This window comes from Crinia signifera, chromosome 1 (assembly GCF_055691185.1).
Source record: "Crinia signifera chromosome 1, ASM5569118v1, whole genome shotgun sequence".
Lineage (NCBI taxonomy): Eukaryota > Metazoa > Chordata > Amphibia > Anura > Myobatrachidae > Crinia > Crinia signifera.
In genome coordinates, this window is record NC_139217.1 from 395887276 (window position 1) to 395914074 (window position 26799).

Below are 26799 nucleotides of genomic sequence, written 5' to 3' on the forward strand. Positions count from 1 at the left end.
GTGTGTACGCACTATATTGTTAACAATGCACACTCCCGCAGGTTGTTAATGACCCTCCCCCCATTATCTGAACATACACTCAAATCTGCCTGTATCATTAACAACTGCATGTTTAGAAGGGGGCCGGGTGACATCATTGAACAATATAATTAACGATATTGGGGTAGATGTGTGAAGCAGTGATAAGGGAGAAGAGATAAAGTGCCTGGAACTTTATCACCGGCCAATTAGCTCCTGACTGTCTCTTTTTAAACCCAGCCTATAACTTAACAGTCAGGAGCTAATTGGCCGGTGAGAAAGTACCAGGCACTTTATCACTTCTCCTCCCTTATCACTGCTTTATACATCTACCCCATTGCTCAGTGTGTATGCCCCCCCCCCAATGATATTGTTAACGATAGTGTGTACCCAGCTTTAAGGCGAAAATAATGGTCCTGGCTTGGGTCAAGGGGGAATCGCTGGCGACTTCTTTGAGGGGAGAAGTGTTTGGGGGCCTTAAAAGTTGTACACATGGGCAAGCTGCTGACAGTGCACTTAGCGATTTTGACTATGTGCGTATTTGGCCATAGGCTATCTAGACAAAATCACCTGGCCTAATCTCACAGTGTGTACATGGCTTTAGGGATGATCTCCCAGGCTACCAAGAGAGCCGCAAAATCTGCCAGAAGACATGACCAGTCAGAGATTCAGTGGGCAAAGCACCACATGATAATATGAGCCTCCCATCATGCCCTATTTATTTCAGTGTGATGTTAGCATAATATACTCCGCTCACCACAAGTCCAGCCCACTCGCGACTCCTCTATTTCTAGGAATCAGTCAGTTGATCGTATGAATGGCAATGTGGTTTTGACTAAAATGACTGTTGCTACAATAGCCTGTCTGTACAGTACACATAGAAAGCAATTCTATGTATTTTGTACAGTTTCTTGCTGCAGATGTGAAGCAACAATGTAATCTGCAAAGGAACAATAATCCATTATATTTGTAGACTAATGCATAGTTCATCAGAAGTTTCAACACAGATTCATGTTATATACATCTGGGAATATATTAGCTAATTCTCAGCATGTTCCCTGTAATTTTGTTATGAGCTTGGCAAAGATACTGCTCCATTATACGAACACAACAGGATTCTTACTGATAGTATTTGCAGAGAAATGTATGAATAAAGAACATATAAATGGGAAGTAATTGAGCACGATTTCAGTGAAATATCTCTGATTTGCAGTTGTAATTGAAACAACAGGCAAATGATATCTAGAGGTGGCAGTAAGGCAAGTGGGCTGTATCACATTCACACCCACTGCAACGCACAACTAACTGGCTGCAACATGCTCCTTTATTGGAAGTTTGCAAGTAATTAGTAGCTTCACGAAACAATCTTGTCTTTAATTTATGACATTCCACATCCATTTGCCAATGTTTAGGTTTCCTACAATGCCATCTGTTCCACATTACTGTCTGTAGCACTAAAGTGGGGACGGCTTCTTCAAATACTTTTTTTCAATTGATTCCAATTGGTCTTGCATTTAGCTGGCTGTGCCCAGTCATTAGTAAAACAGGTTGAAGCTGCAAGTGTTGAGTGAATGGAGAATTGTAGCATGGTACGAATAGGCTCATTTTGAAAGCTGAGTTTTGATTCTGAAATAGTGGCAGTAAATAATATGCCATTGTGAGAGTCTTTTTCTGTAGTGTGAGAGTCTTTTTCTGTAGTGTGGAGAATATAAGGATGGCTCCCAGTATTTTTTTGCTAAATCACTAAGGCTGAGATTAAACAAAACCTGACAATTGTGTTCGGTAGGATGATTAAAGAAGAAGCATTGTTTTTCTGCTACACACAGGGCCTGATACTAAAGCCCCGAACACTCGGGGTGACGGGAACCCCCTGCTGAGGGATGTGTTTAACCCTTTGAGTGTCAACATTGCTGTGAGTGATCTTCAAAAGAGCCACTAAAAATGCCAGCGTTGCTCACAGCGACTGTGCTTTTAGTATAAATAAATACACATCCAAGTCAATTAATTAAGTTTAGTGAAATATTGCACCCAAAAAAGAACAGTCGCCGTGAGCGATGCTGGCATTTTTAGCAGATATTTTGAGGATCAGCACACGTCGCTGGCACACTGCGATGCACCAGTGATAAATGGTGAGTGATCTGTGCCGGACCAGTGTTCTCTGGTGTGAACACTGGCAATCACTAGATTTTGAGTGCATGTAGTCAAAATCTAGCCCGGCGATAGCAGCGTGAGGGACCGTGCATCACTGTCACTATGGCCTGCACACACAGAGCGATCCATGCTTACTTTCTAGTCAGATCGCTTAGAAATAGTCTTGAAATCGCCCCGTGTGTATGGACCTGAAGTTGCACGCATGGATGAATGCTCACACTTTTTTATTTGGCACATTGTGTGTATGCATCGGAGCAAGTATTCGTAACATGAACAATAGATTTATACATATAACTCGGTCACTTCTACCCAGCTGCAGTGCCAACTGTGTAAGGCAGGGGGCACTACTTACCATGTATAAACATTCATGTGATCATGTATGTAATATATGTGCTGGATGATTCCCTGGGGATCGGCAACACTGAATACGGTGTCTAGGAGTCAACATGCTTCACACATTGCACCTGCACCCAGGCTCCCATTGGCTAGCTTCACAGGAGTCTGAGGGTGGGCTTAGAAGTGTGTGAAGCATGCTGTATCCTGGGAGAACCGTTCAGAAGATATATTAGATACATGATCACATGTATGTTTATATGTGCTAAGAGCGCTCCCCCACAGTACACAGAGCTGCTTCTACCAATGGCTGAGTAGGCATAACTAGGGGGAAGTAGGGCAATCACACATAAAATAAGGGTCCAGAGAGTAGCTGTGCGTGTTTAGTCAAATATATGACCATTTCTGACCTTTATATGTAAACATTGCACACATGTTAAAGTCACATGTTCTGTACTCAGCTTGGGATAGGTTCTAGCAATGACAACGGCGCTCACAGTTGGAGGGCTTGTGACTGTGCTCAGAACTCCGGTGGATAATTACATAGGACATCTGATAGCTGGAGGCATACTGAAGTCCAGAACGACCTCATTACATGCATCAGGCCCACAGTTTGTTATGCTGCCTATCCATATACAGGCCTTATTGACTCTCATTGCTGTTGCATATTTATTTTCTGGCATGTTTTCTGTTTTTCTGTTGCATCTTTTCTGGCAAACCTCTGTAGGGGAATAAGGAAAATCCACAGATGGATGAATGCAAAATGCACACGCCATGGCTATGTCAGGGGCACCATGTTCAGTGCCTACTTTTCAATCCCTATCAATTCATTGGAATTGATGCATTATTGGTAAGGCAGTCCAAAAATTTATTATTTGGGCAAACCAGATTGTCTGCTTTACCCTATATACTTTTGGGGCCCCATAAATCAAGAGCCTGACACTTGTGGTCTCCGAGTACAAGCAGTCAGTAACTGGGGCCCCAGAACAATGGCATACTGACACTTGAGGGGGCCAAACTAAAATGAAGCTTGACCACCACTGCTCTAGAATACACTAGGATCCAGGATTTGACTGTCGCTGCTAGTTAGTCGGTGAGCTACATTCTCGAGTATTGGTCCAGCACAATATATAGCTTCTATCATGTGCGTGGATTGAAGCTGCACTATTGGGATAATGTTGACATTGTCCAAATGTCTTTTAGTAACATGAGCTAAAAATATTCTGTTTGTAGGATTTTCATTATTACAGTGTTTAGTTGTATCCACTTTTACATGAACTATCATTCGCCTTTAGTTTTAGTACCAAATGACCAATATATATAGTGTTAGGAAGGCTGTGTGCAATGAGAACATTATGTTAGCGCCAAGCAGATGTCCCCTGTTGCTAATGATTAATGCGTCTAAGTGGGAGTTGACCTCTTTTCCACATTCTTTAGCTGAACTGCTGTTTTTTCAGTATTCTCTTCAGGGAAATGATAAATTCCTGCTCAGACTTCTGATATTCCTGGTGCAATTTCCAGCCCCACCAGAGATCACACCCACTGTACTGTGAAAGAGAGTGTATGCGCACACCCAATGCTTGGAAGTTCAGCCGTCTTCTGCAGAGCAGCTTGGAGGTGCACAGCGGTCATTGCTTCAGCCAGTTCAGCACATTTCTAACTGAATGCCTTGGCTTATAGCACATTAACCAAGATATAAACTCAGCTAGTTTTTAATAAGTGTCTAAATGTAATACCATGTACAGGGAACTCTAAAAAACCCCTCTTGTATATAGCTACTTAACCTCAGACCATTAACACACCACAGTGAAATTTAACAGTAAGACGCTTTGGGATAGCCGCAAACTCTCTAACGTGGTAGCAGGGGGTTCTCTCTTGTGAGCTATGTATGATTTATAGCCATCTGCTTCCATGTTGTTTCAACCTTTATATTGCCAGACGGGAGTGTAAGGTTTACTGGTGCAAGAACAAGGTATTCATTAGTGAGTCTATAGACCATATGCATGTGGCCTCCTAATCTTTTTTTTATGGCCAAAAGAATATCAACTTCTACATCCATATAAAAGAATGTTGACAGCATAATGTTAAAATATACTGTACTGGATGTCACATGTACTGAATTTTGATAACTTAAATGTCTCAACTAATATAATGTTGTCAACAATGGCATTTCTGTTAAATTTCAGGCTAAGTTTATCCATAATTACAGCCAAACCTTAATTGCAGCTTACCTCTAACCCCTTATTGATACCTATTGCTAAAACTAAAATTATGAGAGAGAGAGACAAAGAGAGACAGCAGTAAAAGGACAGGGGCACATATGGGTCTTGTGAGTAGATGAATATATCGTCACTTCAAAGTCAACTTTTGGGGTTTTGCCCAATTTATCAAGTTGAACAAGTGATGTCCTCACTCTACAGTTTGACAAAGGGGGTAAAATCCCAAAACGTTGGATTTGAAGTGACAATATATTCATCTACTCACAAGACCCATGAGTGTTTCGGTCTGTTTACTGCTGTCTGTACATCCATTGATCTGGATGGAACGGGGCAATTCATCTGCTGGTAGTGCCAGACCCACAACTGCGTTATATATGTTTGTGTCACTGGTGCGCCTGAGCAAAATAAATTGCGTCACTGGTTCTCCTGCTGTGAGAAATTAAAATGAGATGTTTAGGTTATTTCATACTTAATGTCAGGCCCCATCTACATTGCATGCTCTGTGCCATACTAGTTCTACGAATGGTTGTACATCCAATGGAGATTGGAGAGAGCCAGAAAACATGGATTGTTAGTATGTGTTTAGGACAGGAATGAGAACCATTGTCATAAACAAAATGTGACCAATGTCATACAAAGAGAACTGGAGAGGCAGCATGCCCAAGTGTGCAGAGGCCACGCTCCTTAATGAAACCGGGACATCTGATAGATGTTGTGCAATTCTGCCCCTGAAGGTGGCATTTAAGCACCATCTGGAGGACATTGCTGCATGGCTTCCCCTTGCTCCTGGCACCCATGGGTACATGCTGTTCTAATAAACTGATTATTAAGTAGTAGGATGCACATATTGCAAATGCAATATTTGTTATGTTATTGTATACATTATATTGCATATGTTTGAATATTTTTTTCACAATTATTGGTATTAAAAATGTTAATTGTGTGCTTACGGTGTGGCAAAGCTATCAATGTATCTTCCGCACAAATTCAGGCCATATCTTTATAAGCTGGCAATAACAAGAATGTGCAGCAGACATTGCAGCTGGGAGTTCACTGGTCACTTTCTCAGCTTACAGTCTGCTTATCATATCTGAGCAGTGTAGTATCACATCAGTACAGACTGATCAACCGAATCAATAGGATACCTTACTGGCAGCCTCAAAAATGAAGAGCATGATAAACATTAGGAACAGAGCTGTCCGTTTATTGGAGCGCTCTGGTTTCCTTTCTCTTTTTTCCAGAGAATGTGGTTACTATATTTTTTTCTTATGCGCCTGCATGATTGGTGGGAGTTATTATTCCGAGTAATGCTTGGTTTGCACGTCTTCGATGTCATATCCCGCTCATAAAGTGCTCGGTGAGGTTAGCTGCGGCTGGCATGGCTTGAAACCGAGTGTCCATACAGTGCGTGATCAGGGTGAACAATCAGCATCATACATGACTAATGAATCGTTAATTAAGGGTTACGCAAAGCTGGTTTTCTGCTGCTGCATATTAGAACAAGATAAACGCTCTTATGCTCATTTTATATTGACATTGCATTTTACTTACCACTTATTTGACTTCAACTTGAGCTGCTCCTATTGCTCCTAATGAAATATCCAGATCCAAAGCAGTGACCCACGTAAAGTTCAATGATTGAAAATGTAAATTCACTCCTGTGCCGGACTGAAATGTAAATGAGGCTCCCATTTTCCCCAAGAACATATTTTTGGTAATTAGAAACCATTTACTCTGTTGTTTAATAAACTTTTTTACGGGTTGCGGTATAGATGATAAACAATGTCTAGGTTGACCACTAATGGTTGACAGTGATTAGGTCAACACCAAAAAAGGTTGGCCATTCCGTAGGTCGGAACTGTCAAAAGGTCGGCACAAGTTTATGGTTGACATATGCAAGGTCGAAAGTCAAGGTTGACATGAGTTATTCGTGATTTTGTTTTTTGATACCTACGTAATCGCATATCAACATGGACACCGTATATATATGCTGCGTCCATTCCCATGGTTTGCTTCCCTTGTCATGCTTTCGGCACAGTGCCTTGCTGCTCTAGGCACACTATTATATTCTTACTCTATAAAGAAAAAACCTCCTATGTTGGAAAACAAATCATGAAAAACTCATGTCACACTTTTGACATTGTCTATACACTGACTGCATATTGTTTTTGGGGGGCTATGAGAGTACGGGGGGGGGGAGCTTGGACTGCACATCCTGATACTTAACATAATAAGAGGTGCTACCATGCTGAGATTAGTAGTTCTATACAGACATAAAAGGAAATATGCGGTTGCATTCTCTAAAAACTAAAATTGCTAATCATAATAAATTGTGTAAGATAACATAGAACAAACTTAAGGTGTGTAGCATAATTTTTGGCCAAAAAATATGGGCCATCCAGCCACGACTAGATGACCTCATCTGGTGGGTCTATAACAGCAAGATTCAGGTCAAAGGCTTGGAATCCCCCAAGCCAGCATAAGCCAACTGTCTCAAGGTATTACGTATTGAGGCATTTTAATGCAACCGGCCTATGCGTGTTTCCACTTTTTTCTTGACAATAAAGGCTCTATCATTTCCGTGTGAAATCCTCATTCACACCTTTCTTACTAAAAGCACATTAAAGACGAGTCAAATAAAAATGATGCTATTCACAGTATTGCAGTCTAAACTGTTAATTTATTATATAATGTTAAGCATTTATGCGCATGTGCAGGCTCTGTTTGCGAACGGACACATCGACTTTTATAGTCGCCGGCCCATTCGCTCAGAGCAGTGTGGGCATGGGGTGGCGAGCATGGGTCGCGCTCATGGGAACACCCAGCGTTTCATGGGTGTTCCCATGCAAACGCTGGACATTCCCATGCTAATGGCACCATGACACGGATGCTAAGGGCGGGCGTCACCAATGTCAGCTGCCCACCCTATTCACGTAGTAGGGCACCGCAAACCTGTCAACAGAGAGTGACTTAGATTTGCAAACACTTCAGAAATCATTCGATGCTCTGTGACCATCGATTGAGTTCGGCCCGCACGCAAGGCTTGCGACTGGATGTTTATGCAAAACCATTCGTATGTGTGCTGGGACTTTTCACTGTGCGAGGGGGTGGCGGACATTTGTGCAGGTTGCCGGCTGTGTTTAGTTGGCTCAAAAAGCTGCGCAGCTTTGCAAGTCAACCAGAATGACCCTCTTTTTTAGTAAAGCAGAACCTATGAAAATGACATTGGTAATATATTAAAGCTTCATTCCTAAAACTTGTCTAAAGTAAAAATTAGTTCTCGTGCATTTTTTCCAGAGAATTATCTGTACAAGGGGCCAAAATGCTAATCCACCCTTCCTCATGTGATACGCCATTGAAAACCTGTTTTATGTTGCTGATGCGTCACTTGTTTTCAGTGTGAATTTAATCAATCCTTTTTTTGGTTTGATCGTTTTTATTTTTGTTCCGTCTATTTTTGGAGCTGTTCTCGTGAATTTTCTCTTAAAAAGAAAATGCAGCTTATTTGCATTTCTCTCAAACAAAGGTGTCTACAAGATATAACTTGTAGATTATTATGGCTCCATTGTCACTCTTCATAGAGAAAAGGGGAACACAAATAAATCTAACACAGAACCATTAGGTGGGTACCACAAAACATTTCTTTTTTTATTGTAAAATTGTTTTGTTTTTGTTTATACCTTTTTTATACTACTAGTAATGATAGCTCCTATGAACCTAAAATACAAGTTGCTTCATATAAAAGACATTCTGATTGCATTAAAAAAAATGTAGTCATATTTAAAAGCCCCGTGAGATTATAGACTCTTTAAAATATTACTTCTGGGCTTTGATCATGTCTGAGTGCTTATTGCAAACTGGGAAAGGACACTGCAGAATCCTTCCAGAGCCTAGACTGTCTGACAATCAGGCAATAGTTTATAGACCACTAAGAAAACATTATAACAAAACCATATAATAAAACCTTTTTGTGTTTGTGAATCATACAAGATGCTTTTTTATAGTGACCCAACTTGTATTTAAGTTCTGTTTACCATATGAAGGGTTGATGTATCAAGCAGTGAAAGAGTGGAGAAGCAGACCAATGGATAATCTGCCCACAGAAACCAATAATCATCTAGCTGTGTACTTAATAAATGCTTTCTAGAAGGTGATTGGTTGCTATGGGCAACTTCCGTATCCGGGTGATAGATGTAAACTATCTAGATCAGCGGTTCTCAAATTGTGGGTCCTGACCCCAAAGTGGGTCCTGACCTTCTCATCATGGGGCCGCGACTCCATGTTGCTGACCATCAGGCTGATGACTTTTCTAATCTCAGTCAGTGATACAAGGAGTCTGAAAAATCTGTTGAATTGTCTGTTATTTTAGACTCCTCCCATCATTTAGTGCCTCCACAATGCTGCCATGTATGTGCTGTCTGCTGACTACACATGTGATGGGTTATGGTATATCAGACTCCTCCCATTACTCTGTGCCTCACAATGCTGCCATGTATGTGCTGTCTGCTGACTACACATGTGATGTGATGACCTTCTGCAGTAACTTGCTGGGATCCTAAAATTATATTCACTGTCTGATGGGGTCCCAGAGCAAAATAGTTTGAGGACCCCTGGTCTAGATCGACAGTCAATAGGTCAGCACTATGTGGACTAATGATCAAAATGTCAACCGGTAGAAAAGGTCTAAAGTTAAAGGAAGTGCTTAATGGCGACTGGAGGAAAAGGTCAACATGAAATGGTCGACACAGTTTTTTGGTAGATTTTCACATATTTAGAATTTTTTTCCCCTTGATTTATCATCTACAAGGACTATGACTTGTTCCAAGCAAAGCAGTAGCAGAGCTAGATAGTTTGCTGGAGCAAGGGAGGGTCTAAATTTGATATAGTTGTGTTCACATATAATTAACCATAGAAAATTATACAAAAATAAAAAATCTGTGTCAACATTTTCTATGCCAACCATTTCCATGTTGACCTAATGCATTTCGACCATATGATATCACCTAATGAGTGTCTACCAAATTACTATAGAGCCTGTGTACCACACCCGGCAACTTCTGCACTTGTCCACATCTGTACTCTTTTCACTGCTTAATACATAATCCCTAAATTTCCATTATTTTTAAAACATCTTCTAGCTTGTAGGACACTACTAGTTATGTGCTTGTTTCCTGCCATTGTTAGAACTGCTATAGTTTTATAGATAGATAGATAAAAAAACAAAAACAAAGAGAAAGCCAGCTCAATATATATACAGTATATATATATAATATTAGTCCGTTAGTTAATTCATTCTAGCACCCGCTATCTTTGAAAACCCATGTAGTTCCTGTTCCCTGCCTGGGGTGTCGCTGTCTGCTGTGGTGTTTCTAACACAGGTCTGGTTTGCATATCAGTGCTGATCTACAGACCACACTGTGCTAGAAGCAGTACAGCAGATAGTGACACCCCAGGCAGGGAAGAGGAACTGCATGGATTTTCAAAGTTAGCGGGTGCTAGAATGAACACTATATACTGTATGCATATATATATTTTTTTTTTTATATATATATATATATATATATATATACTGTGTTTGTATGTGTATATATATATATACATATATATACAATATATAAAACACATGAAGGCCCAGCACAGCCACTTAGTTGTAAATCTTTATGCGTCTGACATAACTGGCATGACTTCACATTTTTGTGATCTCTTCTGCCAAGTTCTACCGCACCTTACAATATATTGCCCAGGAGGCAATGCATACTTGTGAAACAAGAGATAGAGATGAGCAAAATTGTGGTAAAAGTCACACAACCAATTTTTGGAGCAACAGGCTGCTTTGCAGAGGAGGCTGGTTTTGGAAATAACCTTTTTATTTATTGGAGGAGGTGTTTCACACCTCCCCCCCAAAAAAATAACAACCAATGGTGGCTCCTACCTTTTTACTAGGTTTGGGCTGCTCAGTCTGCAATCCAATCCTATCCTACAGCAATGTTGCAAAAATAAGGAACAGTAAAAACAAAAACCCAGTATACCTAAACTGCTTTTTCTGACTGGCAACTAAAGGAAGACAATTCATTGCCCTGGGACTACCAGTTTGATGCATGATTCAATTGGAAGCCACTGCTAATTCACATACTGGGGGACAGAGCCATAGAAAGCTGAGACAAGGGACTTTTTGAGGGTATAACCTAATCATGGGAGGAGTGGCCACCTATTTTGGGTGTGCTGAATAGGGGGGGAGGGACATAAGCCTCATAGCCAGGAGTAAATCCAGGGTAAGGGGCAGATAAAGAGGGTGGGGGCTTTTGGATCTAGGCCCCTCCAAAAAGTCGAGCCTGAGTAATTAGTACCTGCTTTCCCACACCCTTGGCGACCCTGTTGGGCCAATGGTGGCTCGGTGGAGTGTTGGACTTTACTGGGGGATGAAGCCCTGCAATCAGAATTAGATTTTTGCTATGGTAACTTTTCCACTTTTTAGAAGGCTTGATACATCTCTTCATCCATCTTTATTTGTGCTTGTCTATGTATATTATTTGAATGCATATTCCTAAAGCCACATCATTTCAATTATTTTAAAGTCACTTGTCAAATTATTATTCTGTGTTAACTCAAATGTTTTTATATCTTCAGTTATTACCCATTTTGGGTCATTTTATTATTTTCATATATAGATCATTTATTATATTTATTTAGAATATTATATTTATATATATATTATATATTTATCTATTTATTTATTTAAAATTAATAGGATGAAATTTAATAGGATGAGAGATTCAAAAAGTGAGAGATTTGGTAAGAAATCTCCAGGTTTTTTTCAAACTGGTTTTGCAGTGTAAATGATTGGTGCTTTAAAAAAACCTGGAGATTTCTTAGCAAATCTCTCACTTTCTGAATTTCTCAACCTATTTCATTTCTCCCATAGTCTCTTGTTATAATAACATAAATGTAAACATAATAATCCATTGCAAAACTAATTGTAACAACAAAAAATTACAACAAAATTGATATTTTAGTTTTGACTCATCAATACAGTTCAAATATCACTTACAATCACAGTCTGAAAAACAATGAAACTTTTTTTTGGATACTTTTTGTTGATTTATTGCCTATTACGATCTTAAAAATTATATTGTAGTTTATAATGCTCATTATAAAAAAAAAATATATGGCTGTTGTCCACTTTGAATGCTTCATTCACAAAAAAATGTTTCCCATAGCAACCAATGAGATTCTGTTTATCATTTTTCTATTGCATCCTAAAATATGATAGACATAATCTGATTAGTTGCTATGGTCAACATCACCTCTTTCATTAAATTTTTAGTAGCTTTATTAAAATTACCACTGGCTTCTATGATGTCACTGTCTACATTTGAAAAGTAAATGGGCCAATACACCAGGGGGAGGGCGGGGCTTTCACTGACCCGCTGGAAGCAAATATCTGGATGTACAGATTGGCCGCCATCTATGATCGGCAATCCATCAGTGTATATCAGGAAATAAGTCCGCTGCAACATTATGTTTCATGATTTAATCACTAGATATTACCTTAATTAAATCATTGAGACCTGGAGCAGAAATTGCTTGAAATTTACTTATACTGTATTCGGTACTTGTGTAGTTTCACGGCGCCAGCATGGCGCAGTGCGTCTGAGTCCCCTTGCGGGGCTCGCTTCGGTCGCCCACGCTGCGGGCTCGGTGGCTTGCTACGCTCTCCACGCTATTTAAAATCAACTCCATGCCAACATGGATAGTGGAGGTATGAACTATCCATGTTGGCATGGAGTTAAGTTAGTTTATTTGACATATTTAGTGGTGAGTGCCGTGAAACTACACAAGTACCCTGTATTCTTTCTTATAGTAAATAAGTCTTCTTAGTGGGTAATAAACGAGAACGTTTCTACCATGTATAGTTTATAATAGATAATATCTCAACACTGTTTACTCATATTTTAAATAGGAGTTTATAGATACACTAACATCGCTTCTGTATTATAACGCTATATTCTGCAGTAGATTAACACAGAATTGAGATTATTCATATTTAAAATAGTATAAAAAAATTTCTGCCATAAACCATTAATTTCACTGTATATTCATTTGCGGTCCACGCAGAATTAATTACATCAATTCGAATGCTGTCAATATTAAACTTTGTACATGCAATTCACCCCAGGCCACTGTTATGGCACTTAAAATTATATATGTTATTTTTATTTAGTTAATCAAACATGACAATGTGCCACATTAGTTTTTCTGCTGTCTAGTTGATAGGGGAACATACAGCATGTGTAACAGCACTAGAGATTCCTTGTTATGAAGTAAATAGAAGCAGGGACTACTCCGCCTCATCTATATTTGTCTTTTACCCATACTGTATTTCACTACTGATTCTAATCCATCCCATATCAAAATAAGACTATAAAGGTCAGGTAAAAGATGACAGTGTAAATGGTACAGCACATCTAGGTAGACAGTCAATGGGTCAAACTAAATGGTCGACATGCAAAAGATCTTCATAGACAAAGGGGATATTCAAACTCCCAACGCCATTCCCGTAGGGTGAAATGGCGGCGGGGCCCTATTCAATGCTGTCTTCCCCGACAGCATTGAACAGGGATCTTGGCAGAACATGCATGATTTCTCAAGCAGTCGGGCACATTCTGCGGAGAACGGCTGGGAATTGTCAAGCTCCCGGCTGGAGCTCGCAGATTTCCTGCCACTTCTCACGGCCACGCCCCCTTCTCGGTGCTCAGCAGGCGGGACATTGAATCCCACCTGAAAAATCACAGTTGAGCCAGCCGAGAATGGGACAGGGTAACGGCTGTCTGGCCAGCCCGACAGTGGTGACCCTACATTGAATATACCACTATAGGTCAAAACAAGCGAAGGGTCGACATGGAAATGGTTTTTGGTGTAAATCTGTACAGTTCATCATGTAGAACCCAAATTAAATATGTTCCCTCGCAAGTGATGTGACACTAGTTATGGCTAGCTTCACTTGCTTCTGGTGAGTTGCCTTACCCCACTTTCGCTGCATTCGAGACACTTTACCATTCTCAATTGGAGTCCATAAGGATGGAGTGAAATGTATTTTTTTAAAACTTATGTTGACCTTTTGCTTGTGTCGAGGTTTCGCATGTTGACCTTTCCATGGCGACCTATTGACTGTCTACCTAGACACTGTCCGCCTGTCCACCGCATACCCAGAAAAATGAGGCATATACTGACATTTTTATATCTGATTTAAATTTGTAGATAATATACATGTATCCATGATTATTATTAAGCACTTTGCAGAACAAAATAAAAATGGACAATGTAATGTATACATTTTAACCTAGTTAACTGTTTGTCATATTTGTTGCAGGAGTGATTCGTGAAAGTTATCTCAAAGGTCACGATCAACTTGTTCCTGTCACGCTTTTGGCCATTGCTGTAATTCTTGCTTTTGTCATGGGTGCAGTCTTTTCTGGAATTATTGTGTACTGTATCTGTGACCATCGCAGGAGGGATGTGGATGTGGTCCAGAGAAAAGACAAAGATCTCAGTCACTCACGGAGAAGTTCAATGGCAAGTGTCACCAAGTTAAGTGGACTCTTCGGTGATGGTCAGGGCAAGGATCCAAAACCAGAGGCCATCCTCACACCTTTAATGCATAACGGAAAACTAGCTACACCAGGCACAACTGCTAAAATGTTAATCAAAGCTGAGCAGCACCACCTAGATTTGGCAGCTTTACCAACACCTGAGTCCACTCCGACTTTGCAGCAAAAGAGAAAGCCTAGCAGGGGTAGTAGGGATTGGGAAAGAAATCAGAATATTATCAATGCTTGTACAAAAGATATTCCACCTATGCCATCACCTGTTATACCAACTGATTTGCCTCTTCGTGCTTCACCCAGCCACATTCCAAGTGTGGTGGTACTTCCAATAACACAGCAAGGGTATCAGCATGACTATGTTGACCAGCCAAAACTTACAGAAGTGGCACAGATATCTATTGAAAACCAGAGTTCTACTCTGGAGTATAAAACAATAAAAGAACACCTTGCCAGTAAAAGTCCAAATCATGGTGTTAATTTGGTGGAAAACCTAGATAGCATACCACCAAAAGTACCACAGAGAGAGGCATCATTAGGCCCTCCGAGTTCCTCAGTGTCACAGAATGGAATGGGAAAACGTATAGACATGCACTCTTCAGCTTACAGTGTGGAATACAAGAGAAATTATCCCACAAACTCGCTCACAAGAACTCACCAGTCGTCAACCCTCAAAAGAAACAATACTAATTCATCAAATTCTTCTCATCTCTCCAGACATCAGAGCTTCGGTAGAGGGGACAACCCTCCCCCTGCTCCTCAAAGAGTAGACTCTATACATTTCAATGCTGCTCAAGGGCAGACAGTGACTCTAACTAGGCAGCCTAGTATCAATGCCTATAACTCACTGCCCAGATCAGGCGTGAAACGTACTCCTTCCCTAAAGCCAGATGTACCACCCAAACCTTCATTTTCATCATCTATTATGTCCAATGATGCATGTACATAATCAGAGCAGAAAGGTGGAATACCAGCTGAACAGAATTTGCCATTTTGAGCCAGTGTACTGCAATTTCATCAATAAACTTCAATTTCCAAGAAGGCTGTTGTTAAGCTAAGGACTCTTTGGAAAGAAAAGTGAAATATTTTCTTATGAAATTATGTGATGTACGGTTTATGTTTGCAACTGCAGGACGTGCACACAATCGAAACAGTTGTCACTGATAATGACTTAACCCCAGAACATCACATCTCATGAGCCAAAAGCACAAAGTTGAATGTTGAAAGTTATCTCCCGAAACTCCTCCTGGACTGGTAAGTGGAGGGTGGAAGAGTAACAGTCAACGAAGAAGGAACTGACGCATGACTACAGAGACGATGCTAACTTAACATTAATAATGGCAGATGTTTACTACGTGCAGATACTGTGAAATGCCCATCAGTGTTACAGTCGCTTAATTAGCAGATGGATGCCGAACTGGGCACAACTATTCCTTATCTCTGCTACTCTTCTCTTTTTAATGAATAACATGTGACCAGTTAACAATAGTAACTTCAATTATTTATTGTTCATTTTGTCTTTCCTAAGGAAATGACTGTCCTGCAAATCACCTTCTGAGCAGCTTTGTGGACAAAAACAAATAAATGACAAGGACCTTATCATTCTTATTTAACATTATACTGCTAACTGGAGTAGTTGAGTTATTTTATTATTATTTTTTCCAATAAATTGGCAGAGGAAATGATTTTGAGCTGGCAGTCTAAAATTTGTGTTTGGATCATGTTGAAATCTCCATAGTTTTCCATTCCTTTGTTGTTCATCACTGGTTTTTAAACATTAACTCTTTCAGCTCCGGTTATGGGTTTATGACTTACTGAGTAGCAGTATGTTACGAAACCATCCAGCCTGGCCAGGATTAAAAAGGGGATTATTTATTTTCCTATTATTGCAAGAATTCACTGGCTGGGCCTTTGACTTTTCTTTTTCTAAAACAAGCAAGGATCTCATTTAAAATTTGACTTCAAGTAGAACTGATCTTGCACTTCTCTATTTACCATTGCTGTCAACATTGCCGTGTCAGTAGTGACTCATTTCTGTGAAGGCACCATGTTGTGTTGTGCCATTTTACTTCATATTGCATGTAAGTCAGAAAACAAAATCCACCGATGGGTAAACTTGAGTAATCTGCCAGCTTTGAAACCATACACAGACTGATCTCACAGATTGTTGTTTATGGGAGGATTCTATCTGTGAATAACCTTTTCTTCCACATGTAAATTTGTGCCTTACACCCTCAGTTTTGTGTACTTGTGAGCTGTAGTACCTAAACCTTCCCCTTACAGATAGTTACAGATATTTATTTACCCTTCTCCCGACCAGTGCTTTCAGTGCCAGCGGGGTATATTGGAGGTTAAAACACCGTAGTTTGGAGAAGAATGTAGCGATAATACACAAATCCATGATCCCACAAAAGTACTGCACTCTGTTACTTGTGATCATTCTGGATGTGCCAATTTTGTCCTCAAACTCCCCTTGTATCATGATGACAGTATGTCCACTGTTGTGGGTGACATTTTTCTTTCAAATATTCTCCCCTTTGACACTATCATATCATTTCAGTATGGTGATATTAAGCATCAGCTAATGTACCGTCTCCACGTATAGTGTGCATACTGGATGCAATACGGAAATGTGATTCGCTGAATTCCATACTAAGAACTGTCCTGACCACACTCACAGTATGTATGTGCAGTCTGAAATGAAGTTAGATAGTTTAAAGCAGGCTGGTTCCTGCTGTAATTGAGTACTGCTAGAATAGGGAAAACCAGAAGGACATTACAAAGATAAAGGTCCCTTTTGGGTTGTTCCAGTCTCTTAATTCCTTTTTTTTTTCTTTAACTTTGGTTAGGTCCTGTGCACAGGATATATTTCAAAAAGAAAACTGCTATAACATCTGTATCAACATACTTTTAGGGTCCTTATTTTTTGTTTTGTATTTTTACCTAAAAGAAAGCATTTCGTTTTCGGCTTTTATACCTGTTTCGTCTGATTTTATTTTTTGATTGATCAAAATGAGCTATTTCATGACTAATCACAAAATAGTGATTTTTGTTTTTAGAAAATCAAGATCGTAGAACAAAGTGTATAACAAGGGTGGTTGCATATCATTCCATTGATTCTTCTCTGAATGGACATTATTAATCATAGTTTTTGTTCTCTAGAGTTTACACGTTAACGTTTGTTCATCAATTTTTAGGACAATGTATGTTTGTATATCTTTCACTGCAGTGCATCCAGAATTGTGTATACATTTTAGTAGACAGAGTATACAGGGTTATATGTGATATTATGGTATAACTACTGGAATTTGTTGATGGTATGAGTTATAGTACAGTTGTATCATAACACAAAAGCATACGTTTATTTGTATGTTTAATAATATCATTGATATACAGTATATTCCTGTGTGTTAAAGAAGAGATGGAATTGGTTCATTCCTTTTTCCTTGCTATTGTACATGTCATTGGCGTAGGGAAAGATTACAGCAATGGAGTGGGAGGAGTCAAATGAAAGCAATAACCAATAAAATAATATACATTTATATAATAAGAGGCTAACATTATAGTTTTAGACAAACTTTTGAATCAGAAGGTGATAATATTTTGCTATAGGTCCAATTTAAAATACTTTTTTTTAATTAACCATAGATGTCTAGTTTGTGTAAGACTTTTCCTATGACTAATGTATGTGCAGTGTAGAAATGGAATACTTAAAGACTGGATTAGGAATGAACAATATCTGCTGTAGGGAATTCTGTTAGCAACAACTGTTTTTCAAAAATTACAAAAAACATATAAACAAAGTAAAGAAAAAGGGGAGCAATACCAGAAGTTAAATGTGATGGTAGAGTTGCATAATAATTAAGTACTCCCACCAAAATTAAGATCAAAACTGTAGGGCATTTTTTTTATTGTTTACAATAACATAATTAGCTTTTTTTATATATTTCATTTCTGCAGTGTTCTCATATAGTTCTCATTAAAAGGGTGTTCGGATGATAGCTCTACACTTTCTAGTTAGATACTCAGTAGGTCAACACTATATAGTCCATATTTATTAGATCATCATGTACAAAAGGTCACCAGGTACAAAAGTTCAATGGTTTAAATGTCAACAGTCAATATGATAATGATCGACACACAATTGGTCCAAGTGTTTTTTTGTGAGGGGGGTTTCACAATTTCCCAACATTTGCTTGAATATCTGCTTGGACTGCTATTGGGAATAGAAACCTGTGGAATGCACATCGAGTCACCATGCCCAATAAATGATGAGAGTCTACATTTCTACTGATGGTGGGCACAGGGCATAAAATATGCAACATGTGACAAAAATATAATGGTACTTATTTCCTAGCACGGTGACTATGATCTAGATTGTATGTGTCAGGCCGATATCGCAAGCATTGTATGCATCTTATGTGTTTGTGCGGCATAAGATGCCTGCGATGCGATCGACGAGATTTTTACATGGGAATCAATGTGAAATGTTCCCTGAGACCCAATTTTACATTGATTCCAATGTAAAAAGCCCCCAAAACCCCAATTTTAATTGCTAACCCCCCCTCATGGGTGAAATGCCCCCCCCTTGTTAATGCCACCACACTATAGACGCCAACCCGAAGCGTGGCGAGCGTCGGCGGTACGCGTCCTCCGACCTTTTCATACCCCCACTATCCACGTCAGCGTGGAGTTGTTTTTATATAGTGCCCGAGCGTGGCGAGCGCAGCGAGCCCCGCAAGGGGACGTGCATTACTTCACAGGTATTACACGCCCCCTCACGGGGCTCGCTGCGCTAGCCACGCTTCGGCCTCGATGGATCGCTGCGCTCTTTTATCTTATGGCTTCTTATGGATCTCATGGATCTTATGCATTTTATGGATGCATAAGATCCATGAGATCCATAAGATGCGATATTGTACATATTAAAAATCTTTTCAATTGTATAGATTGTATGCCTTTAAGGCAATTAAGGCATACAATCTTATGCGATGGGCGCCGTGCTAGGAAATAAGTACCAAAATAATTTTATGTCTGCCATTGCATGTCAAGATATTGACCCTGTCAACCTTTGTATCCGTTGACTTTAGCCACTGTTTACCTTTTATACCTGTTGACCTATTGGATATGGCCATATGGTGTTGACTTATGTACTGTCTATCAAGATTGCATACATCTTCAATACTATATGCATTATTACTACATTTTGTTTTTATACAACTGGCCATTTTGTTATTGGTTATAACTGTTTTTTATATTTATTTTGAATCAGGTGTTATTCTGTTTTCATAAACCTATGTGTGCCTTTGCTTTCCACCCTTGCTATACACTGAGAGATTGAACAAATTCAGACTCCTAATTATGTATTGTTGTAAGATATTGTAATGTCACCAAATTTTTCTTCATCTCCACATCCCTTAACATCTGATACACAAATTAATGTATGTTGTACAAAAAATGAAAAAAATAAAAATAAAAAAAAATCTTTATTACATAAGGTAATAAAACAGACTGTTCTACATTTGGGTTTGGCTGTTGTGTTATCTGTTAAATTATTTTAATTGAGAACTTGTAAATAAGAGATGGTAGATTATCAAATACAGGTTCTAGCATCAGAGAGAGTTTGCAGTGGTTTATGATTCCCAGACAGAAGCCTTGTACACAGGTTAGCAATACATGTTGCAACACCTGCTTTACCTTTGTGGGTGTATTAATTGCTAAATATTTTAACATGGACCTGTCTCCCCCACTTCATAAAACTTCAGAATGTTTTTTTTTTTTTTTTAAATGGTCAACTCTTAAAAACAACAAATGTTACTGCACATATATAGGTATTTATTACTTTTAGGCAGATGCTGAATGTTTGCAATATACTGTAGCCTGTAGATCTAAAATGGCAATAGTTTAAATCAGGTAATGTAGGCTACTCACCAGAATGATTTGGCCTCAAAACACCCGATTTAGATACAATCTCGACCGATTGTATATAAATTGAGCATGTTTTGGGCCATTTCCTGGCCGATTACGATCCGATGCGTTGCCCCACGGGTCATTTCTTAGTTTTTCAGATCCTACCTGCTGCAGGTAGGATTTAAAAAAAGGCCCCTTCAACTGGGTACCGATCGTGTGCAGATCATGAGCACATCGTGTGCTTCAACAGATCGCGAGACGATCTTACAATTTGCTCCTGATCTCAATTGTTCTGGTGTGTACCAGGCATTAGTTTTGTCATTAAATTAAGTGCTGGGAGGAAGCTAATGGCATCCTAGGAGTGCTGGAATCACCCCCATCATGATGAAAAATAGAGGGCATGTGACATGGGCACATCCCTCAAATGGTATGCGGGCTTTATGGAGCATGAGGTCACAGCCCCTTTTTGCATGCCATTTGAACAAACATATAGAGTTAAATGCATAAGGTCAGAGTTTTCAGACTTCTGGGATCCTAAGCCACCCTGAGATATGTCCATACCCCCACTTCAAAATAATGATACAGTGACCTACTTACTTTCCAGGCTTGACTGCCCATTGGCCTATTGCCTGACAACCCTGGTTATATAGGGAGACATAAATAAGTGAAAGTTTCCAGGATATCTTCTTACCTCACTCACTCGTCACAGCACAAGTCACCCATCACAGCACCCCCCCCCCTGAGCTTGCCTCATACCATAGTACCTATCACCCATTACACCTATAACCCAGCATAGCACTCCTCTCCCCCACTCAGCCCAGCACTCCTCACACATTACGGCACAGCAACCCTTATAGTGCACCTTCCCTTGTACCAGAACACCCTTTTCCCCTCACAGCATGTCACCCCTCTCCCCTTACAGGACCCCTCTCCTCACAGCACAGTGGGCTGCTCCTCATATCACAGTACCCCTCTCTCCTCTCAGCACAGCATTCCTTACAGGGCACTTGTCCCCACACCACAGTGCACCTTCTCAAACAATCCTGTCCCCTTCACCGAGTAAGTGGCACCATTTTGACTTTGTCTCTGGCCACAAGCTAAGTACAGCTTGCAGACTAGCAGCCAGGTGCAAACACAGGGTATCTGGAATGGAAATTTTAGCTTTTGGGCGATTGTTTTCAGCCCATGAAGGATGCATAATTAGCATGTAACACGCTCTAGCCTGCACACAGGAAAGTACAGTTTATTTAATAGTTTTTCAAACATAAAGGCCCACTTGACCCAAGACTTGATAGAAAAATATGCTACCTTTAAGCATATGCAGCTGCTCTATTCTGTGGCATGTTGTGGCTACTGGTAAGGCTGGGATAAAGAGGGGTTTCTGGTCAACTGGACCCCCCCAGATTTAGCTTATGTGATGATCAATATATTGCTGTCTTGTCTCTGGGGAGGGACAACAGAGTAATGTAAGTCACTTGCTAGATTTTCCACTGCTGTTTATCAGTGGTTGATGCCAGCAGGGCCCAATGGGTGGGTCGTTGCTCATTTAGCAGGTAATCTGGTCTTGGGAGACATAAATAAATTACTGGTTTCATAAATTATGTTATAAAAAAAGTACCCTCTTTACAGTGAAGCGTGATCTGGATTACCTTATCCGCCCCCCCCCCCCCCCTCCCCCTCCCCTGTCCAAGCTAACATATGTCACTTAAGTTGAGAATGGTTTCTTACTTATGTAGGAGTTGGGTCAGCAGTTCGGTGATAGTACCCGTGATTTTTACTTTTTTTTTTTTATAAAATTGGGTTAAAAATGTTGAGGATTTAGAAACAATAGTAATACAATTATTAAAATATAGACTTGGCTTTTGGTCAACAAATTAGCACTAAAAGCTGTATTTATGCCTCTCTGCCTTGTAAATTATTCAAAGAGGCGCTCAGTGAAGTAGCTGTTGCCAAAACCTCCACATAATCCTGACAGGAGGAGGTTCTGGAGGAAGAACAGTGCAGCTGTCATCCTTAAAAACAACTGCTCCTCTTCCCATCCTGTCGCTGACTGTCAGTATATGACGAGTGCGGGAGTAATGTAACTGTATCTGCCTACATGTAATGACAGCTACCTAGTTGAAACAGTAAAACTTTTGTTCAGGTATACAATAGTTTGGTCCTCTGTCATAAGGCAATGGAAAAGCTTGTAACACCTTTCTCTAAATTCAGATGTCTTTATCATCATATGCTATCTTGACTATTGCACGTGTCATGGCATTATGCTTTTTATACAACACATCTGTCAGTATGCAGGGTCGAATTTATGTCCTATCATAGAGCACATCTTGCGTCATTTATACTGCATATGCAAAGGTGTCGCATCTCCACTTGTGACAGAGTAGGTGTCCATGTGTAGCTGGCTCCACTGATGTAAGTTGGGCAAAGCTTTACACTGCTTCATTTCTGCATACAAATAATTGATTGCTGAACAATCTGATAACCATCCGATTTTACCTCTCACTTGATGCTTTGTATGCAATTCTTATGGATCTCTGCCTGTATCCAGACTTGACTGCCTCTATGTGACTGCATTGCAGTCACATAGAGGCAGTAATATATATATAGATATTATCACTATTAGGGCTTGTTTGCACTATCATTGGTACAAAAGGTATCTGAAATCAGATGTGAGTGGGGTTGTGGCTGAGTTGCAAACGGTTTGGAATCGCTCAAAATTGTGAATTCTGGCTGTGGCAAGGGTTCAGCGATCAGGTTGTGTGAGGTCATCCCAGTCCCATACACAAAATTCTTCATTTTAGAAACCGATCAGACTAAAAATGACAGGTAGAAATGTTCCCACTTCAGCTGGCTTGTTTATTCTTTTTGTATGCTGATATAAAAATCAACCGTAACATTGTCATGATTTCATGCATTTAGTATGATCATCCTGTATTACCTGAAAATTTAAACCAATGCGTGGAAACAAAACTTTGGATAAAATTGAAAACCTAAATTAAAAAACTCAAACGATCACTATAATACAGTGCCAGATTAAGCCTTCGGGGGGGGGGGCGGGCCGCCAGGGCACTTTAGACATGGGGCCCCCTTGCACTTGTCATTACTGGCCGCAAACTGCATGGGAGAATATTACACTGTCAAAACACAGAGTAAAGGCAGTATACACTTGGTACCACATGAAAAGCCTGTGTTTGTCCCTCTGCACCTTACTCTGTAGGAGACCTCACAGTCCCAGTGCTGCCTCTGATTAAAAACCCTCCCATGACTAGGCTGCCGCTGCTGTTCCCCATGGGCCTGAGAAGCATGTAATGAGCTCCACCAATCAGAGCTCAGCACAAACGTCTCAGCCTCTGCCCTCTGGTGCAAAGTGTCATGGGACTTAGTCAACAGTAATGCACTGCACACTTGTGCAATCAGTGGGTGAAGCTGCAGCACTACCCTACTCCTATGCACAAAACCTTTAGCTACTGTAAAAAAAAAAAAAAGAACCACACACAGGGGGCTCCTAGCTAGAGGGGGCCCAGGGGTACTGACCCCTTGTGCCCCCATTATAATCCGGCCCTGTCCATGACCATAATTAGATAGAATGCTGTAAACCAAATACAGTTGTTCAGACCTCTTAACCACAGGGTGAATTCTAGAAATTGTCCATTCTTAATATTTGAAGGTCAAAGTGCGCCTTAAATTGCCCATACACGGTGCGATGAACTCCGTGCTTTTAGTACTACTGTAGATTGCATTGTATCTAGTACTAAAAGCATGCAATGTGCTACAGCACCATGATTTTTGTACTAGATACAATGCAATATAGTACTAAAAGCATGGGCTGCACAGACTTTATGTGCTGTGTGATATGCTGTGCGTGAGAGCGTGCATAGCATCCAAAAAATGCATCATGTATGGGCACCTTGAGAGTACCGTTACATTGCCAAAAATTGGTCATATAGAGGATGGTGTATCAACATTTGATAAAAATACGAGGAATCAATAAATTAAAAAAAACATTTGTAATTCACATATCCTACTCTTTAGTCTACTAGTGCAAAATCAAATCGATTTTTTAATTTAGATGTTGGAAAAGCACATACTTATTAAAGACCTGTTTGCCTCTTGGACTACAGTTTACCAAATAATTGTTTGACCCATTGATAAATCAACTGAGTTCTATAACATCTTGATGCATTACCTGAATTGCTTTGCAAAAGCCAGCTACAAAAAATCCACAAGGTTCTATAATCTTGTTGTATTCTAATTTGTATCTTATATCATACAGGTTGAGTATCCAGTATACAAATATCCGTTATCCAAATTTTTCCGAAAACCATACATTCCAGAAAGTGAAAAAAAAGTTTATTTTTTTTTTTTGCTAAAAGCACTAATGGGGACATCTGTAACAGCATTACTGGGGACATCTGTAACTGGCACTACTGGGGACATGATATGTAACTGGCACTAAATATGTGCAAGAAAATGATTTTTTGGCATTTAAATTCAGTATCTGAGATAGTATGCAAACTTTGTTTCATGTTTTGAAGCCTTGTTTAATGCACAAATAAATATATATTTGTGTGCATTTCATGTGTTTGATGTGTTATCCAAAATTCTTCTGGTCTCGAGCATTTTGGATAAGGGACACTCAACCTGTATTTTGTTTTTAAATGTTTCATTAAGAATTTGTAAACATGGAGTGTGGAATGAAACACAAGATAAAAAGGGATGGTGGGAGGGGTAAAAAATGTTAATTAATAAAAGGGCAAATCAGCAAAATGGATCTAAGGAGGTCTTAACCTATTTAAAATCATACCAAATCAGCCCGCCCTAAAGAGAGGGCCAAAGAAGTTTCTATAAATGGTAGTTCATAGGGAGGAACAGGGGTGCTCTGTGATAAATGAACTAGGGCCCTTATTCAGATCTGATTGCCGTACAAATTTGTTTGGAAAATGGGCAAAACCATGTGCACTGCGGGGGGGGGGGGGTGCAGATGTAACATGTGCAGAGAGAGTTAAATTTGGGTGGTGTGTGTTGAAACTGAAATCTAAATTGCAGTGTAAAAATAATGTAGCCAGTATTTACCCTGCACAGAAACAAAGAAATTCACACAATCTAACTCTCTCTGCACATGTTACATCAGCCCCCCTGCAGTGCACATGGTTTTGCCCATTTTCCAAACAAATTTGTACTGCGATAAGATCTGAATAAAGGCCTAGGAGACAATATATTGTCTCAATAACCTTTACAATCTGGTCTATTCAACATGCAAAACAAATAGACCACTTAACTTAGTATATATAAGGTGGATTTATATTTTTTCAGGAGCAAGAAATGTAGCATTTCAGATTTAACAAATTAGTTTTTGAGTGGCTTTTTTGGTTTGAAAAGTAATAGGAAAAGGAGTCTGGGAGCAATATCCTAGTGATCCAGGTGTAGTAGGTGTATCTCTCTCCACATTGGAGCTGTTTTTGGGGAAGGCCAGAAGACGTGGGACAGAGTATCCAACTGAAAACAGCTCCTCCAACATACATTCAAGTTGGAAGGAAAAATTAGATAAACCTTCAATGAATTTTCGCTAACGGTTACAGAAGTTGACAAAGATCAGAATGTACTCCCAGGTGTCTGGACCAAGTGTTTCCCTGAACCTCGCATCCCGTTTCCATGTTACAGTAACTCATGGGCTTCCATGGTGGGAATATCATATCGGTAGAAAGTGGAAAAAATCACATAGCTGGGAAATTCAGCATAAGCATTCTAAAATTGTCCATTATCCAATGGTACATAGATAGGTATTGGAATAATTGAAATGGCAGATTTGGAAATATTGAAAAAGTCTTGTTATATAATTTTAAGGTTGACTTAGGTTATTGCATATGAGTAACTTCAAGGTAAATTCATCCTGAAAATCAGTTTTGAGCTTGTGAAGCTTCTGTTGCTTTGTATAAGTTTGGGTGCAATAGTTCATCCACAAATACATAATAGATTGGGCCAAATACATAATAACACTTTAAATGAAGTTGGACATAATTTGACAATCACATAATGCTGATTGGGTGAGTTAAATGTATGTTCTCATTGGTTAATACTTGAGCTGTTGCCTAAGTTACTGCAATTAGGAGAAACAATCATCACTTTTTTTATCACAGCTGATGGGCTTAGTCTATTTACCAATATACCCATTTAAAACCACTGATCAGCACATTGGGGTGCACACAGAATTGGCCACAATTGTGTCACAAATTGTTACATATAAGTTGATATGACTGGCGTAGAAATTGCATCGAAATGTGCAGTATTCAATGAAGCAAAACATATTTATTTCAATTCATATATAAAACATTAATAAAAAAATATTAATAGACATATGTCAAAAATGTGTAAAAATAGGTGTTGCTAATTCTACTACATTTATAACCATGCCTTTAACCAGTTATTTTGCAATGAAATACAGATTTGCTATTTGGTTTGAATGGAATTTTAATATATATTTACAGTAGTACTTGTATAAAAATAAAAAATAAACGGTTCGCTATTACTGGTGGCTGTCAATAACATGTATCATGAATTTGAACTTA

At 39.5% G+C, this 26799-nt stretch overlaps 1 protein-coding gene across 5 annotated transcripts in view; it reads left to right on the plus strand.

Moving 5' to 3' along the window:
• SEMA6A (semaphorin 6A) overlaps positions 1 to 26799 on the plus strand; it is a 190393-nt gene that overhangs the window by 150574 nt on the left and 13020 nt on the right. For 3 of the 5 annotated variants that reach the window (XM_083151611.1, XM_083151612.1, XM_083151613.1), the window contains one exon: positions 14092 to 19847. The exons of the other annotated variants lie outside the window; for them this stretch is intronic. In XM_083151611.1, the coding sequence (XP_083007737.1) occupies positions 14092 to 15272 (1181 nt within the window). In that variant the 3' untranslated portion in view covers positions 15273 to 19847. Of the gene's footprint in view, positions 1 to 14091; positions 19848 to 26799 lie in introns of those variants that run through there. 5 annotated transcript variants of the gene reach the window in all.